The following is a 23,249-nucleotide window of genomic DNA, read 5'->3' on the forward strand; positions in this document are numbered from 1 at the left end:
TTTCTCTGCTGTACTAAAAAGGGTAGTATTACCTTCCGTAGGTCCTTGAAGGATTTTAAGTGGAAAGTAAAAAGCGACATGATATGATTTAGAAAGATAACTTGAGGGGCGCCTGAGTGTCTCGGTCGGTTAAGCATCCGACTTCAGCTCAGGTCATGATCTCGTAGTTCATGAGTTCGAACCCCACATTGGGCTCTGTGCTGACAGCTCAGAGCCTGGAGCCTGCTTCAGATTCTGTGTCTGTCTGTCTGTCTGTCTGTCTCTCTCTCTCTCTCTCTCAACAATAAATAATAAAACATTAAAAATTGAAAGAAAGAAAGAAAGAAAGAAAGAAAGAAAGAAAGAAAGAAAGAAGGAAGGAAAGAAAGAAAGAAAGAACTGAAGATATACAGCCAACCAGGAGATTATTGCAATGACACACCCAGTGGCACTTAGCATCTATTACAAAGTGATAATGGTTATAACTGATTGCCAAGTTGAATCTGCTAAGGAAAGAAAAATGTTGGTTTCATTCATTCACACCAAGTCTACAATATTCTGTGAGAACTTCTCTTCCTGGAGTGTTTGTTTTTCTCCTTAGAGCCACAAAGCATCTTTTGAATTAGCCTAGCAACCAATGTGGGAACTTTGTTGGCAGCTCAACACTGGGGAATGTATAGAAAGTCCTTTCTAAAGAGTTCCACACCTGTAAAAAGCTTCTTTGCCTTAAATGTGATGACTTAACTAATGGGATAAATAAACCCTCTTTGAAATGCAGAAGAAGCTCAGAAGGAGCCTCTAGGAAGTCGTATTTGATATGCACAAGCCTCTTGGAAAATCTTTTCCCTCTCCCAGTCCCCAATTGGGGATCTGTGGAAGACGATTCTTCAAGCCAGGCAAGAACACCAGCAGAGCAGCGTCTTCACAGCTTGGTCTCCACCCCCCAGCAGCTGGGCTTTAAGAAGAGTACATATTGTAAACTGCCTTTTGCCAGAAATCTCCGACTTCAGGCTAACACAAGGCCGCCAAGGGAGATGGGGAGCTTGAGAAGTGTAATCCAGGAAAAGGAGACCACCAAAGCGAGGGGGTCTTGAGGAGATGGTGCTGAAGGGATCCTGTCCACCAGGAATATAACTCAACCACCAGCTTTTCCGTTCCTCTGAAAAGGTACACCGTACAAATAATTTGCTGGATAGACACTTAGAAAGGGAAAGCCACACGGCTTTATTTTTTTTTTTTTTTAATTTAAAGTGTACTGAGTTAACATACAGTGCATTCAGGATATATTCAAAATACAGGAGAATTTAGTGATTCATCACTTACATAAGAAACCCAGTGCTCATCACAAGTGCCCTCCTCAATCCCCATCACCCATCTAGCCCATCTCCCACCCACCTCCCTCCTCCAACCCTCAATTTGTGCTCCATCGTGAAGAGTCTCTTGAGAAGAGAGGAAAACACACTACAAACAGCTTTATATAAAAGTTCTTAGGCAAGGGGGTGGGGAAACGAGAGACTATTAGAGAGAAGGAAAGGACCCTTAGGGCTGAAAGCAAAGTGCCATATTTGAAGTTAGTATGTTTTATCCAAATGGTTTCTTCACAGCCTGTTAACAAACAGCTTTTTCCCATACTGAAGACCACCCAGATGTGATCGGTTGGTGTTGGACTCAACTTACCGGCATTTATAAAGGCAGCTGCTTGCAGCTCAGGGAGTTAGAAGCAACCCACAGGACAGCTCCAATCACACGCAAGTTCAAGGTACGTGGTGTTACAAGCATGCTGCTGGAGACGGTCATGTATTTTTCACTCCAGTCTCCTCTAGAGTCCTTAGAAGTTCCTGAAAAGTAGTGGACGAAAAAACCCTACAGTATCAACATTAGGGAAATGGCAATTTTTGTTTCTTTTAAAAAAAATTTTTTAACGTGTAGTTATTACTGAAAGACAGAGAGAGTCAGAGCGTGAGCAGGGGAGGGGCAGAGGGAGAGGGAGACACAGAACCTGAAGCAGGCTCCAGGCTCTGAACGGTCAGCACAGAACCTGATGCGGGGCTTGAACTCACAAACCATGAGATCATGACCTGAGCTGAAACCAAGAGTCAAACACTTAATTGACTGAGCCACTCAGGCACCCCTCTTTTTTTTTAATGTCTTTTTGTACTTTCCATGGAAGTTATTTTCTTCACAATGGACAGTTAATTTTCCTATAATTTTACTCTTCACTAATGTCTTTACATCAGTTGCTTTCGTCACTATCATACAAAATTTATAAGAAATCAGCTGTAAATGTATCACCCTGTTACATAGAATCTCCCCCCTTGGTCCTCCAGCAATCTTCAGTAAAACTGACTCGACATGCAAAAGGAAAAAAGAAGTTATACCCCTACATAAATGTCAGACGCAGGCATAATCCATGGATGCAGGAGCTGTCCTCAAAGAAAGTATGTGAAGAAATACAACTGAGAAACTGTCACTAAAAGGAAAAATAGTCATAATGATTCAAATAAATGTGAAAAAGAAGAAACAGATTATTCAAGTCCAAAAGCAAGCGCTCTGTAGAAAGTTTTGATTTTTGGCATGCAAAACAAGAAACAAAACAGAGAAATATTCATGAATGGCTCCATCTGGAAGTCTAAATAGGAGGTTTATTAAGGACAGAAACAAACATATCAGTGGGTCATAGGTCAGATGAAGAGAGATATGGTTTAAGGAGTAAAATTCAGATGTCTTGCATGACTGCTATTTCCAACGTAAATATTGATAGTGGATTCTTTAAAGTATAAACCATAATGAAAAATCTAGTCCCCATGAAAAAATCCCATATGTGCTGTATATACATTGTGTGTGTGTATGTGTGTGTGTGTGTGTGTGTGTATGTGTGTGTGTGTGTGTGTGTGTGTGTGTGTGTGTTGTGCAAAGTATAAGGAGCCAGCGCAGTCCTTTTGCAGAGGAATTTTCAATCTAAAATGGGCAGAACAAGAGTAAAGAGGCCCATACTACAAAACTTATGGGAGAAATATTCTGAACAATATCATGGAAGAAGGTTATTAAAGAATTTCTTTGATCAATATATCAGAAGTTATTGTGCCATGTTGAATAAACAACCAAACCATATTCTCTGGTATTTTCTCACTATGTCATTCAATATTCCTTTTAGGATAACTTACATGATAAATTCCTTTCAGAGATAAGAGTCACAACAAAACAAAAGTATATCTTTCCTAATGAACTCGTAGTCCTTTCCATATTCGACCATGAAAGTCATGTAACACAACATATTTCTCCCTTGTCTTGGCTACCAGGAAGCCCTAAGAAAATTTTCCTCCCCCAGGGTTTACTGATACGATTATCCATTGTTCTTCCTCCTTTGATGTTTATCTTTCACTGTTTTATTCTTGCCTTAAAACTCCTCTGTCTTATTGTATCTTTTGAAAGCTGTTCTTTCATTCAAAGTGGGAAAGTAGAAAGTAGAAGGAGAAAGAGTATTTCCCTTCCTTTCCATTCAGGATAATGCTGATTATTATCCTCTCCTCAACGTGGAGAAAAGAAGGATGAAAGGCCAAAGAATTTTGGAGCGGTTTTTCCGGATTTGGAGAAACAATAAAACACAACCCTTAGTTTGCAAAACTTAACTTTGGTCTAGAGTCATATTCCACCTCACTGCCTGCTGTTTGTCTTTTTAACATTATTAACTCCTTTGTCATTCAGAAATTTTAACATAATCAAAGTTATCAATTTTTCCTGTATAATTTATGCTTTCTGTATGTTGCTCAAGTTTTCCCCTACCCTACAATCTTAACAATATCCTTTATATTTTCTTCTAGTTGTTCTAGCTATTAAAACTTGAATTATTTATCAGAAATCTCATTGGTAGACACAGAATCAGCACAGGGGGAAGAATGATCGAGGGAAAGAGTTGACAGACACCACATTAGAGCCACTGAGAAAACCTTCCCACACAGTAGAGGACACTTCTCAAGACACCAAAATTTGTGCTTTTTTGGTCCAGGGCACATAGGCACGGCTAAATTCTTACTTTTTAGACTCCATTTCATCTAGATGTCATGCTGACCTTCAGGGAATGCCTCTTTCTTCAGACAACTCATTAGACTTCAGGTTGCAAGGTTGGTTCTAATCACTTCTGTTATTCTTTGGTTTTTCCAAAGTGGTTTCATTGTCCTATTGTCCTAAGAATGCCTCCCTGAGATTCAGAGCCTGGTCAACATTGACTAGATGTGGGTGATTCCTGTTCCCCTCAGCCAAATGTGTACAGACAATCTCTTGAGTTATTTCTCTAGATAACTAATCTCACACATTATGTGTAGTCCTTCCTAGTTTCACTCGCTTTCATTGTCTATTTACCCTTCAGCATTCCAGTGGGGCCTCACCCACTCTGTGTTCTGAAAATTAAAAGAACTTTGTAATAAACAGGGGTGTTCGGAAAGAACGGTGATCAAGTAGTCTGGCACTGACGAAGGGACACAATTGAGTTAGGAGAAATGCTTGGTTAACTTGTCCGTATAATCCATACTACGCACTTTTCTTTTTCAGATTCTGTTTGCCTACCAAGCCATCTTCACCTGAGTTAGAACTATAACCTTTTTTCCAGGTGTTCCAGAGTCCTAGTTATAGACCTTGATTTCCACCTTCTAGAGCACCATATTTGCCCCCGGGACTCTTCAAACCAGGGCTTCTGCCTGTTGTAAATAGTTCTCGTCAAATAACCTGAGAGCAGAATATCAAGATGTTTTCGGTGAACTGATTCTACGCCTTTGTCTAAACAGAGGTCCCTGATCTTTCGTCTGCCTCTGAGGACACTCTTGGCCACCAGCATGACTTACCCGTATGCCCTGACTCAAGTTCTGATGGCGATTGGGCTTGCCAGAGATTCGATAGAGGGAAGAATCCTGGCGTCTCCGGAGGGCAACGCGTGTGCGAGGAAAGTCTTCAGCCACGTGTAGTTTTTTCTGGTGCCATCTCCCTTCAGGTTTGTCAGCAAGGCATACGCATCAGGGCAAGAATTTCACAAGATAGTTCATAACATCTGTGCCCCTCCTTCTGGCTCGTGAGTCCCCCTATCTTTGTGGGCAAGTCATTTCACCTCCCTTAGTCTGAATTTTTATAAACTCTAAATGAAATGGGTTGGACTCGATGGTTTTTATGGGTCCTCTCATCTGCAACGTTCTATGATTCCACGATCCTTTTGAGTTTACTTCAAAAGCTCCATTATCAGGGCGCCTGGGTGGCGCAGGTGGTTAAGCATCCAACTCTTGATTGAGGCTCAGGTCATGATCTCACAGTTCCTGAGTTCGAACTTCGCATCGGGCTCTCTGTTGTCAGCACAGAGTCCGCTTCGGATCCTCTGTCCTCTGCTCTCGGCCCCTCCCCCGCTCATGATCTCTCCCTCAAAAACAAATAAACGCTTTTTTAAGAAGCTCCATTAGTGGCATTCAAGGTGCAGCAAGAATCAGGCACATTTCTGCATGTGGCTTGTGAAATCTATCTTATTATTTGTGCACTTTGTGCACAAACTACTAAATAAACTAGTAAAGAGTTGTTTGGGGTTTTTTTTTTTTTTTGAGATATAATTGACATATAACATGACATTAGTTTCAGGTGTACAACATAATGATTTGATATACGTACACATTGCCAAATGATCATCATAGCAAGTCTTGTTAACATCCATAACCACACAGTTACACATTTTTTTCTGTGATGAGAACTTTTAAGATTTCTTTGTTTAGCAACTTCCAAATATACTATACGGTATTATTAACCACAGTCACCATGCTATACATGACCCCAGGACGTATTTATTTTGTTACTAGAAGTTTGTAACTTTTGACCACCTTCACCTATTTCACCCACCCTCCACCCCCCCACCCCCTGCTTCCGGTAACCACCAATTTGTTCTCTGTATCTACAAGTTTGGGGCTTTTGCTTTGAGTTTTATTTTGTTTAGATTCCACATGTAAGTGGGATCGTACAGTATTTTTCTTTCTCTGACCAACGTGTTTCACTTAGCATAATGCCCTCAAGGTCCATCCATGTTGTTGCAAATGGCAAGGTTTCCTTCTTTTTTATGACCCAATACCCTTCCAATGTGTGTGTATCTATCTATCTATATATATATATATACCACATCTTCTTTACCCATTCATCCACCGATGGACACTTGGGTAAATATTTTTGATACTGTTGGTAACTTGATGCATTTATTATTTTTTTGAATGTGTATTTATTTTTTAGAGAAAGAAAGGCAGAGTGTGAGCGGGGGAGGGGTGCAGAGAGAGGGAGACACAGAATCTGAAGCAGCCTCCGGGCTCTCAGCTGTCAGCACAGAGCCCGACATGGGGCTTGAACTCATGAACCGTGAGATCAAGACCTGCGCCAAAATCGGACACTTAACTGACTGAGCCACCCAGGCACCCCAAATAACTTGATGCATTTAAAGAAAATCGAAGACTTTCTGCCTCCAGCTGCCTAGGCTCTTTCAGTTTTAGAAGCAGAGCTACATCAAGTTGAATCACTAACCGTTATGATTCAGTTGGATGCTCTTCGTGGAAAAGAAGGGATCCACCGTGACAGTCAGAAAACAACAGATCCGGACGCAGACCCAAACCTCAGTGAACCTTCGTAGCACCGAAGCATAATTAGTAACTGCAAGGGACCCCCCCTTACGAGTTTTGCAAAGCTGAACACTTTGCTGTTTACCAAAGTACTATACATCCAAACATAGTTTCTGCCTTCTGTTGAATTTTAGATCTATATTTGGACAAATAAGACAGTTTCTGATCTATTAGTGAAACCACTTTTACCTCCTGAGAACAGTTTTACTCATCAAAATCTCTCCTCACCTGAACTAACGTACCTCTATCAGCCAAGCAGAGTGACAAGGGAATAGGTCTGGGTGTCACACGAAGCGTATTCTGAATTCCCGCTGTGCCAGGGATTAGGACACGACGAGAACTCAGTCATGGCCCCCAGGCTGGCAGAAATTGTGGTGGTGGTAGCATGAGGAAGCGGGTGGCATGTAGGAAAACCATTCTCTGTTAGAGCTGGCTGGCTGAGTTCGCCTTGTGGGTTCCAGTTTTGCAGCTTTTACCTGATTGCTTCAGATCTCAAATAGCAGAGCTCGTCCAGCCTCCTGCACTCTGGACTTCTTTCCTGACGTCCTCCTTGGCTTCTTCTCTCCTTTTCTTTTTTTTTTTTTTTTTTTTTTTTTTTAAATTTTTTTTTCAACGTTTTTTATTTATTTTTGGGACAGAGAGAGACAGAGCATGAACGGGGGAGGGGCAGAGAGAGAGGGAGACACAGAATCGGAAACAGGCTCCAGGCTCCGAGCCATCAGCCCAGAGCCGGACGCGGGGCTCGAACTCACGGACCGCGAGATCGTGACCTGGCTGAAGTCGGACGCTTAACCGACTGCGCCACCCAGGCGCCCCTCTTCTCTCCTTTTCAAGGAGGCTCCCTGTTAGACAAAAACGACGACGGAGGGCCCTACCTGTTGGTGTTATGACGCCCTGGGACTTACATCTAAATTAATGTTTCATAGAAAGCATCACGTGTCCCGCCACGGCACCAGACGACATGAACATGCAGCACATAGGTTCATCTTCTGCGGGATCCGCTTTCGTCAAATCCTCTTAAATGGGGAGAGAAACAGGATGAGAAGCCCGTACCTCCAAGCAGAGAACTGATCCTCGCTCAGAACTCTCTTCCCCCTGATGACGCCTTATGAAAGAGCCACAAAGCCAACAAAAATTACAGGAAAAATGGTCTACAGAAGAGCTTACATGCGGGGGGGAAGATTTGGAATCTTGAGAAGGTGGTGAAACGTTTTCGAAACGCAAATGGTAATTTTATAAAGATCCTGCTGAATTATTCAGCACAGATTAGCAAATACGGAGAAAACTTTTAGAGGGTCCACAGAGTAGCCAATTAGAAAACTAAAAAACAATTTCAATTTTTTTTTTAAAAAAAGGAGGTTTTAAATTAAATCTCAATTGCTTAACTGCTAGGGGGAAAAGAATTAGAAATTTTAGCTTCATGATCACCCCCTCTGCATCATGTACTGGTTTTGCACTGGGGATACAATGTTGTAGCACTGGGATAAGATAGTCGTATGGTCCCTGCCTTCATGGGGGCGGTAATCAAAGAGTCACAAAACAAATGTGTAACTCCACATGGTGAACATCACAAGGCATCATACATAATAGGGACAAAAATGGAGGGTCTAAACTGTCTAGAGCAAAATACAGTAAAGTCTCATAGAATGGCAAGGTATGATAAGAGATCAGTAAGTAGGATTCTGACGACTCAGAATTCGGTTTCAACAGACCCATTATAATTGTAGCTCAGAGATAACAGGAAGGGAGGAAGGCTAAACGATCAGTCCTGGCATCTATGTCTTTCCTTTGGTGATGACACCAGAGACCGAGGCCTGGTCTTCAGCATGGCTGGTCCATCCATCCAGAGCTGTACTGGCTCCCACACTCATCAGACCATCAGAGACTACGAAGGGCAGTTTATTAATTTACAACAGGAGGACACCCTTCTCGTGCCTGGAATTCTTATGTCTACGAACTCTCAAGGTATCCACCAGGCCTAAGAAGCTGGGCCTTTCCTGCTAAAGATGCTGATTTTCTCTCACACATGTTTATGCTCCCTCCATTTCACTCCCAGAAGATAATCTTCTCTCAACGTTCTAGGGGGTGCTTCTCTGGCACCCCTACATACTGATTCCAGAATCGACACTGCACATCAAATTAGCTTAGAAGTCCCTTGCCCACTACAAATGAGTGGTATAAACAAGACTGCTTAAAATATTTAAAGAACTGAAGTACCTGTAAGCACTCTGAAAAAACCGTTTAAAACAGAAATAATTGACACAGTAATAAAAATCTTGCTTATGTAGTTATTACACAGGCATTTACTTTTTTAAAAAATTTTTTTAGTGTTTATTTTCATTTTTGAGACAGACAGCCGAGTGGGAGAGGGGCAGAGAGGAAGAGAGACCCAGAATATGAAGCAGGCTCCAGGCTCTGAGCTGACAGCACAGAGCCCGACACGGGGCTCGAACCAATGAGACGTGAGATCATGACCTCAGCCAAAGTCAGACGCTCAACCGACTGAGCCACCCAGGTGCCCCATACACAGGCATTCAAATGAATGGAAGAAGGAACTAGTGAATCAACAAATAAAAGAAGATTGAACTCACAGACAACTTTGGAGTCATGTATTTATTTGATATAGGAAAGAAATCTATATATATATTTTTTTTAATTCCAGTGTAGTTAATGTACAGTATTATATTAGCTTTGGGTGTACAATACAGTGATTCAATCATTCCATACATTATTCAGTGTCCATTGTGATAAGTACACTCTTAATCCCCTTCACCTAATTCATCCATCCCCCCACTCACCTCCAGTAACCATGTTTATTTTCTACAGTTAAGAGTCTGTTTTCTGGTTTGTCTCTCTCTCTTTTTTTTTCCCCCTTTGCTCATTTGTTTTGTTTCTTAAATTCCACATGAGTGAAATCATATGGTATTAGTCTTTCTCTGATTGGCTAAGCAAAATAGCTTAACATCGTACTCTCTAGATCCATCCATGTTGTTGCAAATGGCAAGATTTTATTTTTTTTCGTGGCCGAATGCTATTCATCTTTATACTTCATCTTCTTTACTCATCTGTCTATCGATGGACACTTGGGCTGCTTCCAGAATTTGGCTATTGTAAATAATGCTGCAATAAACATAGGGGTGTATATATCTCTTCAAATGAGTGTTTTTGTACTCTTTGAGTAAATACCCATTAGTGTGATTACAGAATCAGAGGGTAATTCTATTTTTAATTTTTTTGAGAAACCTCCATCTCGTCTTCCACAGCATCTGCCCCAGTTTGCCTTCCAACCAACAGTGCACCGGGGTTCCTTTTTCTCCACATCCTCACCAACAGTCGTTGTTTCTTAAAGAAATCTATAGTTTTAAAAGAAAATGGTTAACATTCAGACTTCCCACTAGTTTCAACTCTCCATTCCCTCCCCGACCTCAGCCACTGATCCAAATTTTTTATTATAATCAATAATTACATGAGCCAAAGTATTTTTGATATTAAAGCTGGATACGCCCCAAACCAGTTTTTGGTTTGTTTGTTTTTTTTTTTATGTTTATTTACTTTTGAGAGACAAAGAGAGACAGAGTGTGAGCAGGGGAGGAGCAGAGAGAGAGGGAGACACAGAATCCAAAGCAGGCTCCAGGCTCTGAGCTGTCAGCACAGAGCCCAACACAGGGCTCGAACTCGTGAGCCGTGAGATCATGACCTGAGCGGAAGTCGGACGCTTAACCGACTGAGCCCCCCGGGGGCCCCACCACCACCACCAAACCAGTTTTTATTCATCTAGAGTTCACGAACCCTTCACACCACTTAAAGCATTTGGGGGGGGGGGATTCTCTTTTTCTCCTCAAAAACTCTTTAATCTTATGTTTTCATTTTATTGGTAATTTAAAAAAAAATATTACAATCATATTGTGCATCATCAAAATGACCATCTTTCAAATTTGGATTCGGGAACACAACCGTGGTGGTGTCAGGCCATATTACTTAAAACCTTGGAAAGAAAAGAGCAGACGTGATTTTAAGACGTAAGTGACATGTTCACATGACGTGAAAACTAAATGAAGTCATGGGCCACTCTATGCAAGTTTTTGCCATGGTTCCAATAGAGAATTTCATTGCACGGCATGTTCGAGCACCAGCGGTCAAACTTGGTAGACAAAAATATACATGTGCTGTAATTCTTGTTGCTAGACTTGTACTGAAGGGATGATTTAATTTTGACAAAATCTTCCATTAAATGCTGTTAATTTTACTTTTTATTAACTGTCTAGTGTTGTTTTTTGGTTAGCATATGCATGTATTCCAGTATTGCAGTCGTATAGAAGCTACAAACACGAGTATGTGACGTATTGTTTTTCTATTCTTACATACTCAAGAAATATAATTAAAATAACTTAAGTAAGCATTTAAGGTTTTACAGATGTTTTTCTCTTGAAAGGGGTCCATATATGACTTGTGAGAAATACTGTTTTAAACTAGTATTTTTTTCAATATTTCTGTCCCTTTTTCTATTATTTCATGAGGCACTTAGGCATTTTTTAAAAACTGTTTACTTGTGGGGGGGGGGGGGCAGAGAGAGAGACAGGGAGAGAGAGAATCCCAAGCAAGGATTCCATGCGGGGCTCAAACCCACAAACGGAACCTTGGGATCATGACCTGAGTTGAAACTAAGACTTGACACTCAAACTACTAAACCATCCAGGCGCCCCATGAGCCACTTAGGCATTTTTCAGTTATTTAAAAATGTTTTGTACGATACCTAAAAAGAAGAGAGTTCACCGAAAATATTATGTTTTAGATAAATATATTACTGAAGTGTATTTTGTGGAATTTATTTTAAGCCTACCTTTAACAATATTTATTACACAAAATTATAAAAGCAAAATATTTTCTTCTTACATTGTGGACTTCCATTCATAATTTGTTTAGAATCAATTATTAAGGAAAAGCATCACTTGGTGACAAACTGAAAATCGATGATACCTTCTCTTTGGATTTTGCACTAAATGTTTATTTAAATAGAAATTGAAATACAACTACAAACAGCGACATCAGAAATTAACACAACACACTTTCATGTCTGGATGTGTTTCGTTCTTATATTTTGTGCTTAAATAGCAACTGGGGTTTGTGAAAAGAATTTGTGTGTTTTCTTTGCAACTAATGAGGTAAAAGGAAGAGCCGTCCAGGCTCTTATTTGTAAACACACCTCCACGACTGGTATATGTGGCAGTTGAAACTTTATTTGTAATAAATTGAAGGCCAATTGTTTCCTCTTTCTGGCTCTGACTTCTGAGTTCTAGAACATACTGGCACTACATCAGAATTTTCATTAGATGACGGTAACCTCTGCATGGGGTAAGCATCATCGTAAGTCATTGGCAGAATAATTATCACAACTGCATTTCTCATTGATTTATTTTATTCGGGGCCATTTCTCTTCTATCTGCACAACTCTCAAGGTCTGCAGAACACAATTTGAAAATCACTGATTGGGAACGAAGGCAACTCAACGTTGTACAATAGTAAAAGTCACCCCTCTGCCAGAGGGAATTTGGCGAGAGAGTAACCCAGTTAAGTACCCGTGGATCAGACATGGGATGTCTATGCCCAGCTCAGTAGACTCCCTCGGCACACGCTCAGAGACTTTCAAACTGCTATTTTGAACAGCAAAAATACTTTTAAATGATTTTATTTCCCAGGTTTTAAAAACTAGAAATTGATACAGATACCGTGCCTTTTACAACGCCCCCGCCTATCATACAGAGGGCCTGTTGGGAAATGCTGATCTAAGCCATTCAACACATCTCTTATCCTATTTCACTGAAGTCTTCATAAAGACTTAGTTCCCTCTGATAATCTGCTGTGGTGTTTTAAAATCCTGATGTTTCAGGAAGTCCTTTACGGGCAAGTCACTTAACCTCTCAGGACCTCAGATTTCTCATTTGGAAAATGAAGGGGGTCGGATACGATTCTTTTTAAAGTCCCACCTAGAATTAGAAGGCTCTGGTTTTTGTGCGAGCCAAAACTTTCATTTTCATAACTGTTTAATATCAGAACGATGTTTTAAAACACATTCGAACAAGAAATCCTTAACGCATAAAGCACGTAAAAGCAAAGCCGAGAACTCTCCGGGTCTGCAGAGCCCAATTTGAAAACCACTGATCTAAAGCTCTCTCTTTTAAAAATGCTTTCCTTTTTTCTTTGTCTCAGTGGAAAAGCAAAACATCTGGAAAGGATCCTCCATATTAGTTTCCCTATGTGTATACCAGAACATATGTATTAAGTCACCTGTCAGCTTTTCTTCTCCAGATTAAATAGCTATTGTAAGTCCCATTTCCCATCCCTTTAAAATATATTTCCCCTCTTTTTTTTCTTTAATGAACCTTCTTTAGTTTCTGTAATTCTTTATTAAAATGTAAAGCTACAAACCAACCACAATCTCTGAAAAGAGCCAAGTGTAGCAAAAGGATTACTTCCGGCTCTATCATGAGATATTCTCACTCCTAATACATTCCAAGTTGTTTCCTTTTTAATAACATTCCACTGCTGCCTCCCATTCAACCAACAGCTCCGTTTGACCCACACTTTTTTTGTGTCCTTCCTTCCTTTCTTCCCTTCTTTCTTTCTTTTCCTTTCTTTCCTTTTCTTTTCTTATGTCTAGTCAACTAATTTTGTTATATCTAGTCAACTAATTTCCCCTCTAGTACCCATGCTATTGTCCTCACAGGCCCTTTGAAGTGCTTCTTATTGAACATAATTTCGTTTTTGATGGAACATTTCTGTAATTAGTTAAGGTCACTGAAGCTATCTTCTGCCTTCCAACATACTTCATCCAGCCTCCTAACCAATGTGAGTGTTGTCTAGTTTATCGTTGAACCTGTAGGCTAATAAAATGTCAGTTACCTCTATACATGAGGTGTCTTACGGGGTGAACTATGTCCCATAAAATTCATAGCTTGCAGCCTTATCTCCCAGGATCTCAGAATATCACTATATTGGGATATAAGGTCTTCAAGGAACTGACTGAATTAAAATGAGGCCATTTGGGTAGGTCCTAATCAAATCTGACAGGCAGCTGGGGCTTTGGCAATAGAGGAAAGGACGCTTGAAGACTCAGCAAGAAGGTGAACACCCGCAAGCTAAAGAGAGAGGCCCCAAATGAAACCAAGGCTGCTGACACCTTGACCGTGGACTTCCAGCCTCCGGAACTCTGAGAAAATAAATGTCCATGCAGTGGTGGTCTTTTGTTGCAGTGTCCCAAGCCAACTAATACAAGCTACACTATGTATGACATTGTGGAGTTCCTGGGGGCTCACCAGGGAATGTCTGCCATCCCAGAGGGCTACAGGAGAGCCCAAATACCCATAACTCAAGCCAGAAGAAGTCATAAAGAAAGATCTAGAGCAAAATGTCCTGGGAGCAACAAGGGAGCCAGATTTCTTTCCACCTGAGGGATTGAGGCTTGAAACAGAAGATGTCACCTGAGCAGGACCTTCAAAGACGGGGCAAAGTTCCAATCATGGGTGGCAATCCAGGGGACGGGACTCTATCAGTGTGAACTACACTCCTGCTCTACCTGAGGACAAGGTTGGTGGTTTGCAAACTTGTCTAAACCTCAGAACTAACTGGAAGCTTTTTAAAAAACACATAGATCATCAGGCCCCCTCCTCATCTGCTGAATCAGGAGTTCTAGAGATGATGTCCTGGGATCTTTATTTTAACCAACTCTTAGGTGAGTCGTATCAGTTTCATCAACTTTAAAGATCCCTTTTTAATAAAAACATCTCACTACCTGCTCCCTCTCCCCCTGGGAATCACTATATTTTTATTGAATGAGAAAATACATAAAGACGCAAAACACTATCATGAGTGTAGTGGTGATTTCAAGTGAATTTGCATTTTATTACACAGAACCAAATCCGCAAGGTTACAACTGATATGAATGTATCATTTTTACATAAGCACATACATTGAGGGCATTATTTATTCAACTTGCAGAAATGCATAGACAGATTCCGCCTCTTTATTAACCATGAGTTAATAACCCTCTGAGAAGGTGGCCTTTTTTTTTTTTAAGTTTTTGGGTGGGTTTTGTTTTTTTGTTTTTTAAGTTTTTGGGTGGGTTTGTTTTTTTTTTTTTTTTTGCTTTTTGTTTTTTGGTCTTTTTTTTTTTTTTTTAACTCTCTGAGACTCGAAATCCTCCTTTCTGAAATGATGAAAGTAATCCTTGCTCGTCAGGGTAAAGATTAAGTGAGATCATTTAGACAAAGTACAAAACCTAGTATTAGACCCCACCCTAGCCCCTGGCCCCTAGCCTCACCCCCACCCCACCAACACATGTATAAACTCTTCCATACATTTTTTTTGAAGCTGGGTACTTTAGTCATCCTTTCCTCAACTCAAGAGTTTCCTGAAGCTCAAAGCATACCTCAGAAAAGCTCTGTTTCAATCAAAACATCACACCGATATGGACCTCCCTCCATAACTCAACAGTCAATGACCCCCAGATGAGCTATCTTCCCAAATAGGTCACAATTTTGTTCAAGTGCATGATAGGCCACATGCAGACAGCGGTGCCCTGCTGTCCTTTCCACTAGATTCTTCTACATCCAGTCTTGAAAGTAACCTTCTCCAGAAAATCTTGCCTGACCTCCCCCCTCATAAATCCTTCAAATAAAATTTTTTTTAATGTTTATTTATTTTTGAAGGGGAGAGAGAGAGAGAGAGAGAGACAGAGCATGAGCAGGGGAGGGGCAGAGAGAGAGAGGAAGACACAGAATCCGAAGCGGACTCCAGACTCCGAGCTGTCAGCACAGAGCCCGTCATGGGGCTCGAACTCACAAACCACGAGATCATGACCTGAGCCGAAGTCGGACGCTCAACCCTCCAAGTGCCCCTCTCATAAATCCTTCATTCAGTTTCCCTCAGTACCTCTGCTATATTTCATTCATTCATTCATTCATTCATTCATCTGGTCAGTAAAAGACTTACCGTGTCAGGATCTGTTTTAGACACTAAATGAACAAACAGGCAAGGTCCCCACTCCCTGGAGCTGCCAATGTAAGGAGGAGAAGACAGTAAAAATTCAATATGCAACATATCAGGTGGGAACAAACGCCAAGAGGCAAAGCCAACAGTGTAAGAAAGCAAGCAGGGCTATTGTTGTTTGGGTAGGATAGTCAGGAAGACCTCATCGAGGTAGTGTCTGAGCAGAAACACGAAGAAATGAGTGTACAGGCCGGCAGGGTACCTGGGAAAAGAGCCCCAGGCAGCGTCTTTTTTTCCACAAGGGAAGGGGTCTGGTGTTGTTCAGTTTCTCCACCACTGTTATAGGATGAATTGTGTCTCTCCAAAAAAGATGTGCTGGAATCCTAACCCTCAGTATTTCAAAATGTGACCTTATTTGGAGATGGGGTCTTTACAGAGATATTCAGGTCGAAGTGAGGTCATTAGCATAGGCTCTAATCCAATATGATGGCTGTCCTTGTAAAAAGGGAAAATTTTAGACATACGCACACAGGACCACACCATGTGGAGATGAGGGCAGACATGGGATGGGGCAGGTACGAGCAAAGGGACACCGAAGATGGCCCACGAATGACCAAATCTAGGAGAGACACATGGAACAGATTCTCTGCCACAGCCCTCAGAACCAGCCTTGCCCACCCCTTGATCTTGAACTTCTAGCCTCCAGGACTGTGACAACAAATTCCTATTCTTTCAGCCTGAGTGGCAGAAAGAGAGTAGTACTTTGTCACGACAGTGCTAGGAAGCTAATATAGCTGCCTATCGCTGCGAAGGTCACACACAGACCATGTCCTTACCCGGGTTCAGAGGATAAACCCTTGGTTCCATGGGCTTCTGCATACCCCTGGATGACTGAGGACTATAACTGCCCCTAACTGGGCTCCCTGTTTCCAGCCTTACTTTCTGAATCCATTCTCCACAGTACTGTCCTGATCTCTCTGAAACAAAAACGTGATCGCCTCACTGATTCACAAGTCTTTGCCTGTATCCCCTTGTCTTCAGGATATAATCCCAATTTTCTCAGTTTGGGAACCAACGACCACGGGATCCAGCCCCAGTTTACCTCTCCAACCTTGCCGCTCTCGTCTCTGCCCCCTCCTGGGGTGGCCTAACCTCTACTCATCCTCGGCCTCAATTTAGTCACCACCTACACTGGGAAGCCTTCCCAAGGCCCCTGAGACCAGGTTAGGGGTCCCTCCTAGGTACTTCCAGAAGTCCTGGCGTTGGCTGAATGCTGCTGCTGCATTTATTACAGTGTGCCCCAAACCTGTTTGCCCGACTCTTCTTTTCGAAAATGAGTTCCCATACCCGTTGTCCCTCTAGGCGCTAAGAAAGTGCCTGGCGTGTAGGGAACATTCACTGGGCGGATGGATAAATGAGCAAAGCACGCCACGTTTTGACCAGCTGGTCCCAGAACTAAATTTTTTTTTTTCCCTTTAAGGGATGGTGGGGGTGGGGAGGTGACCTTTCAGGAGATTTCCCAACAGTATGTGGAACCACTGGCACTGGATGGAGCTGCACCTTTTCTTAATGGCTGCAAGAGGAATTTAGATTAGGCATTCAAGAGCTGGCCGTCGTGTCGCAAGACACTGCAGTATGAGGACAGGAAGTCAACAATCTATCTGACAATTTTTGAGTCCGGGGTTGACCAGAATTTTGGAGCCTTTTTTTTTTTTTTTTTTTTTTTTTTTTAATAGCAGGTGACACTTTCAGGTTTCTCCCCAGCCTCCGATTCAATAAGTGCAAGTCGATGACCTACAGGTAAAAGTGGTGGGTAGACAGAATAGGAGATTATTGCAAACAATGCAACGTGTTCCATGCGCAAGTCTCCAAAAAGTAAATATTTTTGAGGTTTAAATATCATTGCACACACAGCTATAAATGCTGAAGAGCCTGGAAAAGGAAGGAGAAAAAGACGGTAACAATGTTTAAGTACATATATTAAAAATATTGTATTTGTATAGTAGGTCTATAAATTTATATATCTAACTAGAGGAAGACAGGGATAATAGGTTCACATAATCAGGATTCGCTCGCAATCCTCAGGATTTCTGCAAACTCCTGAAAGGGGAAATGTATCAGAATTTCCAGTCCTCCAAAAAATAGGGCCTAAAAAAGTCTTGTGTGCAAGGGAGAAAAGGAGGGGTGGAAGGCGGGGGACTAGCCCTTCGCAGCAGGAAGTCTTCAATGGCTATCGAGTTATGAAGGAACAACTCTGAACAGAAGTCCTTATTCGGAGCGCTAAACTCGCTTTTACCACATAAAGCGCAATATAAAAAGCTCAGAGCAACCTCATCATGGTGTTGGGGAAACAACTCGGCTTCTCCAAGTGAGAAAGCAAGAGGGCTCCGACAGGGTAGTAGCCCAGACCGGTGTTAGGGTTTTTATTTGCAAGTCAATGAGCCAAATGGACGACCAGGCTACTTGTGCCGCGTTCTGGGAAGCAAGGTTATTATTATCGCCTATTGCCCCACTGAACAATTTCACTGAAAAGGAAGAGTCCCAGCAGTGTGTGCGCGCGCACGGTGCCATACGGGACGTGCAGCTACGTGCCCACCTCCAGAACGACTTTATTTACAAAGCGATTACCATGTTATCTATTTGTTTTCCTTTTCCAGCAACAGCAGTTTTACTCAGCCCTCGAATTTCTTAATTACAAACCCGTTCGCTTCTAAATCAACCCCAAATCGTCAGGCAGAGCCCGGAGGGAGGCTGTGCAAGTTTGCACACACCCCCACCTCCCGGATCAAGGGCAACAGCAGAAGCAAGAAACTGTGTATGTGCAAAAAGGTGGATCTGGGGACGAGGATCGCTGAGTTTGTTTACAGAGCAGAGACGCCTCAGCTCGGATGCCAAAGCTACCAAGAGCTGCAAACGCAAACTTAGCAGAAGCACACGTACCCCGGGAGCGGCGAGCGGGCCCGAAAGCGCGGACCGGACTCCAGGGCGAGGGAGCGGAGGCGGCCGGGCCCGCGGGCGCGCTCCGTCCACCTGCAGCCGCTGCCGCTCCCCGCCCCCAGCTCCTGTCCTTGAAAGGAGTCGGCGGGGGGGGGGGGGGGGGGGGGGCGGAATGCATCTACACTCAGAATAGCTAGATCAGGTTCACCCAATGCTCCTATAAAAACACAAAGGCACAGCCCGGGAAAGTGTGCTCAGGGAAGGGGCATTATTTGTCCGGGTATTTAAAACCGCACTCGGGGAAACACAGCCATTCTTCGCAGCCCGGGGAAGGGGGGGGAGGGGGGGAGGGCGCGTGGGTGGAGGGTTTGCAAAGCCGGGGTGGCAGAAGGGCACTATGCAGGAAGAGCACTATGCAGGGCACCCCCTTTTCCCCGCAGAAGGCAGCCCAGATCGCTAGGTGAGCCGACTGGGAGTGCGGGGGGTGGGGGATCCGGCCAGCGGGGAGCAGCGCGTTTTCCTCGCTCTTCTCGGGGCAGGCGCTAATTTGGAGCTAGAAGTGCAGGGGGCGTTTTCTTCCCGCTCCGGGGCGACCGGGCTGGCCCGGTGTTTGTGGGCTGAGAGGAAACCAGAGTCCGGCGGCACTGAGGCGGCGCCTGGGCCCGCAGCCTCTGCGCACGTGCCTCTGGCCGCGGGGACGCGGCTCCGCTACCCGGTCCGGCGTGCCCGAGGCTCCGGAGTCCGCGTTTTGCCACCGCCCTCCCGGGAGGCTCTCGCTCCGCCCTTCCTGAAATCCCTTATATTAACTGTGGCCAAAGCCCTAAGAAACACAGCTCATTGTTGGCAGCTGCCGGGCGGTCTTACAGAGCTGCGAGGGCAGCGGAGGGGAAATAAAAGGGAACGGCTCCGATTCTGCCCCAGCGGCTCCTGCAAGACCTCTGTGCCGACATCGCGACAGCGAGCGCCCTGCACACCGGGAAGGCCCCCTCTATGTGCTGCTGAGCCGGTCCCGGACCCGACGATCCCGCCCTCGGTCTTCGGAGCAGAAATCGCAAAGACGGAAGGTAAGCGCGGCGGGCGAAGCCGGCTGGGGCGCCTGCCAGCCCAGTCCTCCGAGGGCTGGGTTTGCCCGGAGGAAGAGCGTGAGGCGGAGCTGGGGAATAACAACAGGATGTGCAACAACAGGATGAGGAGGGCTGATTTAATGCCTGAAGTTCGCGGCACGGCTACGGGGCACTTCCTTTATTAGGCGACTTCGGGGAGCAGAGGGGGGTGTGGGCACGGGTCCGCCCGCCCGATCGCAGGGGAAGGGGCTGTTTGTTCGCGCCCAGCTCTGTTGTGGGTGGCAGGTCCGCCCTGGCGGCCAGCCCCGGGTGCACGGGCTACTAGTAGGATCCCGGAGATAGTTAGTGGTTCGCAGCCGACGTGCGTCCGGGGAGCCTAGGGGACAGAGGCAAGAAAAAGTGGGGTGCGCCTTGGTGGGCGGCACGTGTGGCGCGAGTCTTACCGTCTGCCCTGTTCACTTTCAGGACTGGAAATGGCAGACCATATGATGGCCATGAACCACGGGCGCTTCCCCGACGGCACCAACGGGCTGCACCACCACCCTGCCCATCGCATGGGCATGGGGCAGTTCCCGAGCCCCCATCACCACCAGCAGCAGCAGCCCCAACACGCCTTCAACGCCCTGATGGGCGAGCACATACACTACGGCGCGGGCAACATGAATGCCACGAGCGGCATCAGGCACGCGATGGGGCCGGGGACTGTGAACGGAGGGCACCCCCCGAGCGCGCTGGCCCCCGCGGCCCGGTTTAACAACTCCCAGTTCATGGGCCCCCCGGTGGCCAGCCAGGGAGGCTCCCTGCCGGCCAGCATGCAGCTGCAGAAGCTCAACAACCAGTATTTCAACCATCACCCCTACCCCCACAACCACTACATGCCGGATTTGCACCCTGCTGCAGGCCACCAGATGAACGGGACAAACCAGCACTTCCGAGATTGCAACCCCAAGCACAGCGGCGGCAGCAGCACCCCCGGCGGCTCCGGCGGCAGCAGCACCCCCGGCGGCTCCGGCGGCACCTCGGGTGGTGGCGCGGGCAGCGGCAATAGCGGCGGCGGCAGCGGCGGCGGCAGCGGCAGCAACATGCCCGCCTCCGTGGCCCACGTCCCTGCTGCAATGCTGCCGCCCAATGTCATAGACACTGATTTCATCGACGAGGAAGTGCTTATGTCCTTAGTGATAGAAATGGGTTTGGACCGCATCAAGGAGCTGCCCGAACTCTGGCTGGGGCAAAACGAGTTTGATTTTATGACGGACTTCGTGTGCAAACAGCAGCCCAGCAGAGTAAGCTGTTGACTTGATCGAAACCCCGGCGAAAAGAAATCAAACCCCCAACTTCGGTGTGAATTAAAGAAAAAACAAAAAAACAAAAAAACAAAACAAAACAAAAAAAAACATTCCCTTAGACACAGTATCTCACTTTTCAGATCTTGAAAGGTTTGAGAACTTGGAAACAAAGTAAAACTATAAACTTGTACAAATTGGTTTAAAAAAATTGCTGCCACTTTTTTTTTTTTTTCTGTTTTTGTTTCGTTTTGTAGCCTTGACATTCACCTCCCTTATGTAGTTGAAATATCTAGCTAACTTGGTCTTTTTTGTTGTTTGTTTTTACTCCTTATTTCCTCACTTTCTCCAGTGCTCAACTGTTAGATATTAATCTTGGCAAACTGCTTAATCTTGTGGATTTTGTAGATGGTTTCAAATGACTGAGTTGCATTCAGATTGACGAGTGAAAGGAAAAATTTGCATTAGTTGGTTGCATGAACTTTGAAGGGCAGATATTACTGCACAAACTCTGCCATCTCGCTTCATTTTTTTTTAACTATGCATTTGAGTACAGACTAATTTTTTAAATATGCTAAACTGGAAGATTAAACAGATGTGGGCCAAACCGTTCTGGATCAGGAAAAGTCATACTGTTCACTTTCAAGTTGGCTGTTCCCCCTCCCCCATATGTACAGACAATAATAGGGTGTGGAATGTCGTCAGTGGCAAACATTTCACAGATTTTTATTTTGTTTCTGTCTTCAACATTTTTGACACTGTGCTAATAGTTCTATTCAGTACATGAAAAGATACTACTGTGTTGAAAGCTTTTTAGGAAATTTTGACAGTATTTTTGTACAAAACATTTTTTTGAGAAAATACTTGTTAATTTATTCTATTTTAATTTGCCAATGTCAATAAAAAGTTAAGAAATACTTGTTTTCTAGAAGTCATTGGGGGGTGGGGGTGGTTGTTCCTTTTGGTGGCTTTTTCTCTCTGTAAGTTGAACACTTTATTGATGAGAGTAAGCATTCCAAAGGATAAATTACAGGACACTAAAACAGGTCATGATGAGCTTAAGTGGAGAGCAGGATTTAACATAATTGGCATAATGCTTCATTGTTATCATTGTAACATGCCTCTTGGTGTGGTTTAATCAGAAGCTGCAAAGTTGTCAAAGAGCATTTTTTTTCTTAATTGTCATCATATTCAAGTGTACTCCAGAGTTAAAGGTTTGTGACGCTAAATCCTATAAAAAAATTTTTTTTCACGGGATGGGAGGGGGGAACACCAAGTGTTTCTGGTGATATACCTGATTCAACTATGTAAATGCAGGTCAGGATAATATACTGGGGGAATGGTGACGATGGCATTAAACATAAATCTCCCTTTATCTCTAGTGACGAATTTTCTTTCTCAGCAAAAGTCCTAAGGAGAGGCACACATTTTCTAGCTTAATCTCTGAAATAGCTTCTGACTGGTTTATAGTCCTAAGAGGAAGAGGGGCAGAATTCCACCTTGAGGCTTTCTATTTTGTTCTATAATATTTAAAATTTACACAGGGAGGTTGATTCAAAGGTCAAATTACAGTCTTCACAAGATCTTCCCTTGCACGCATTCCCTGTTTTCCAGAATTCTGAGCCTTTTCTGTTACAGGCAAGGGGTGCAAAGGACATAAGGATAAGGTTGTTTAATTTTACCTAAATGTTTTACCAGGAAGACATAATTACAGTTAAGTGGGTGTCGAGTTTTGCCTATAATCAAGCAAAAGAAAAAGTCATATTGTTAAAATCTCAAGTTATCCCAGCTTGAAGATGGAATTTTGTTTTCCCTTGCATGTTTTCTTAGCTTATCTTGTAAGAGCAATATACCTACATTCAAGAAAAAATAGTCTTTTATATTTGCCCCACTGAAGAAGTAAAATACAGGTTGAGGAAAATCTCACAAATAATAACTTTAAAAGAACATTTCATTTTGATCCTTAGATTCTAATCTTAAATCCCATATTTCATAATTTAAAAAAAAAAGGAAATGCAGAAGTGTTAAATTACAGTGAGTCTGGCGTAAAGGCTCATTTCAATATAATTCAGATCACCTACATTCTATAACTCTGTTTCCAAGGCAAGCCATTAAAATTAAGATACACACTCCACTGGGCTTGTTATACCTCTCTAATTGACATTTCCTTATTAAAAATTATGTTCTAAATAAATAATTTCTCTGAAAATTGAAAATAACTCCAAACTCTTCACCCCATTTTAAAAAGCTAATCCAGATTTCCCACATTAATAGTTGGAAGCTGAAGTTTTCTTCAGCTAAGACCTGTCAATACTAAATCTACAATCAGCAGTAAATCTTCCTGGCTAGGCATTTTCACAGTAAGTTTTTCT

General features: G+C 43.4%; 1 protein-coding gene across 1 annotated transcript; it reads left to right on the forward strand.

Moving 5' to 3' along the window:
* Positions 1-19,343: 19,343 nt before the first annotated feature.
* On the forward strand, positions 19,344-21,794 carry CITED2 (Cbp/p300 interacting transactivator with Glu/Asp rich carboxy-terminal domain 2). Its single transcript, XM_019420417.2, has 2 exons — positions 19,344-19,594; positions 20,060-21,794. Exon 2 carries the CDS (start codon positions 20,068-20,070, stop codon positions 20,887-20,889), a length of 822 nt encoding a protein of 273 aa, XP_019275962.1. The 5' UTR covers positions 19,344-19,594; positions 20,060-20,067; the 3' UTR covers positions 20,890-21,794.
* Positions 21,795-23,249: the final 1,455 nt, after the last annotated feature.

The sequence above is a fragment of the Panthera pardus genome, unplaced genomic scaffold (genome assembly GCF_024362965.1).
Source record: "Panthera pardus isolate Hobbes unplaced genomic scaffold, ASM2436296v1 HiC_scaffold_17, whole genome shotgun sequence".
NCBI lineage: Eukaryota > Metazoa > Chordata > Mammalia > Carnivora > Felidae > Panthera > Panthera pardus.

What these genes read in the sequence shown, in the direction of transcription:
- CITED2 (XM_019420417.2), top strand. Translation starts at nt 20,068, where the DNA reads ATGGCAGACCATATGATGGCCATGAACCACGGGCGCTTCCCCGACGGC.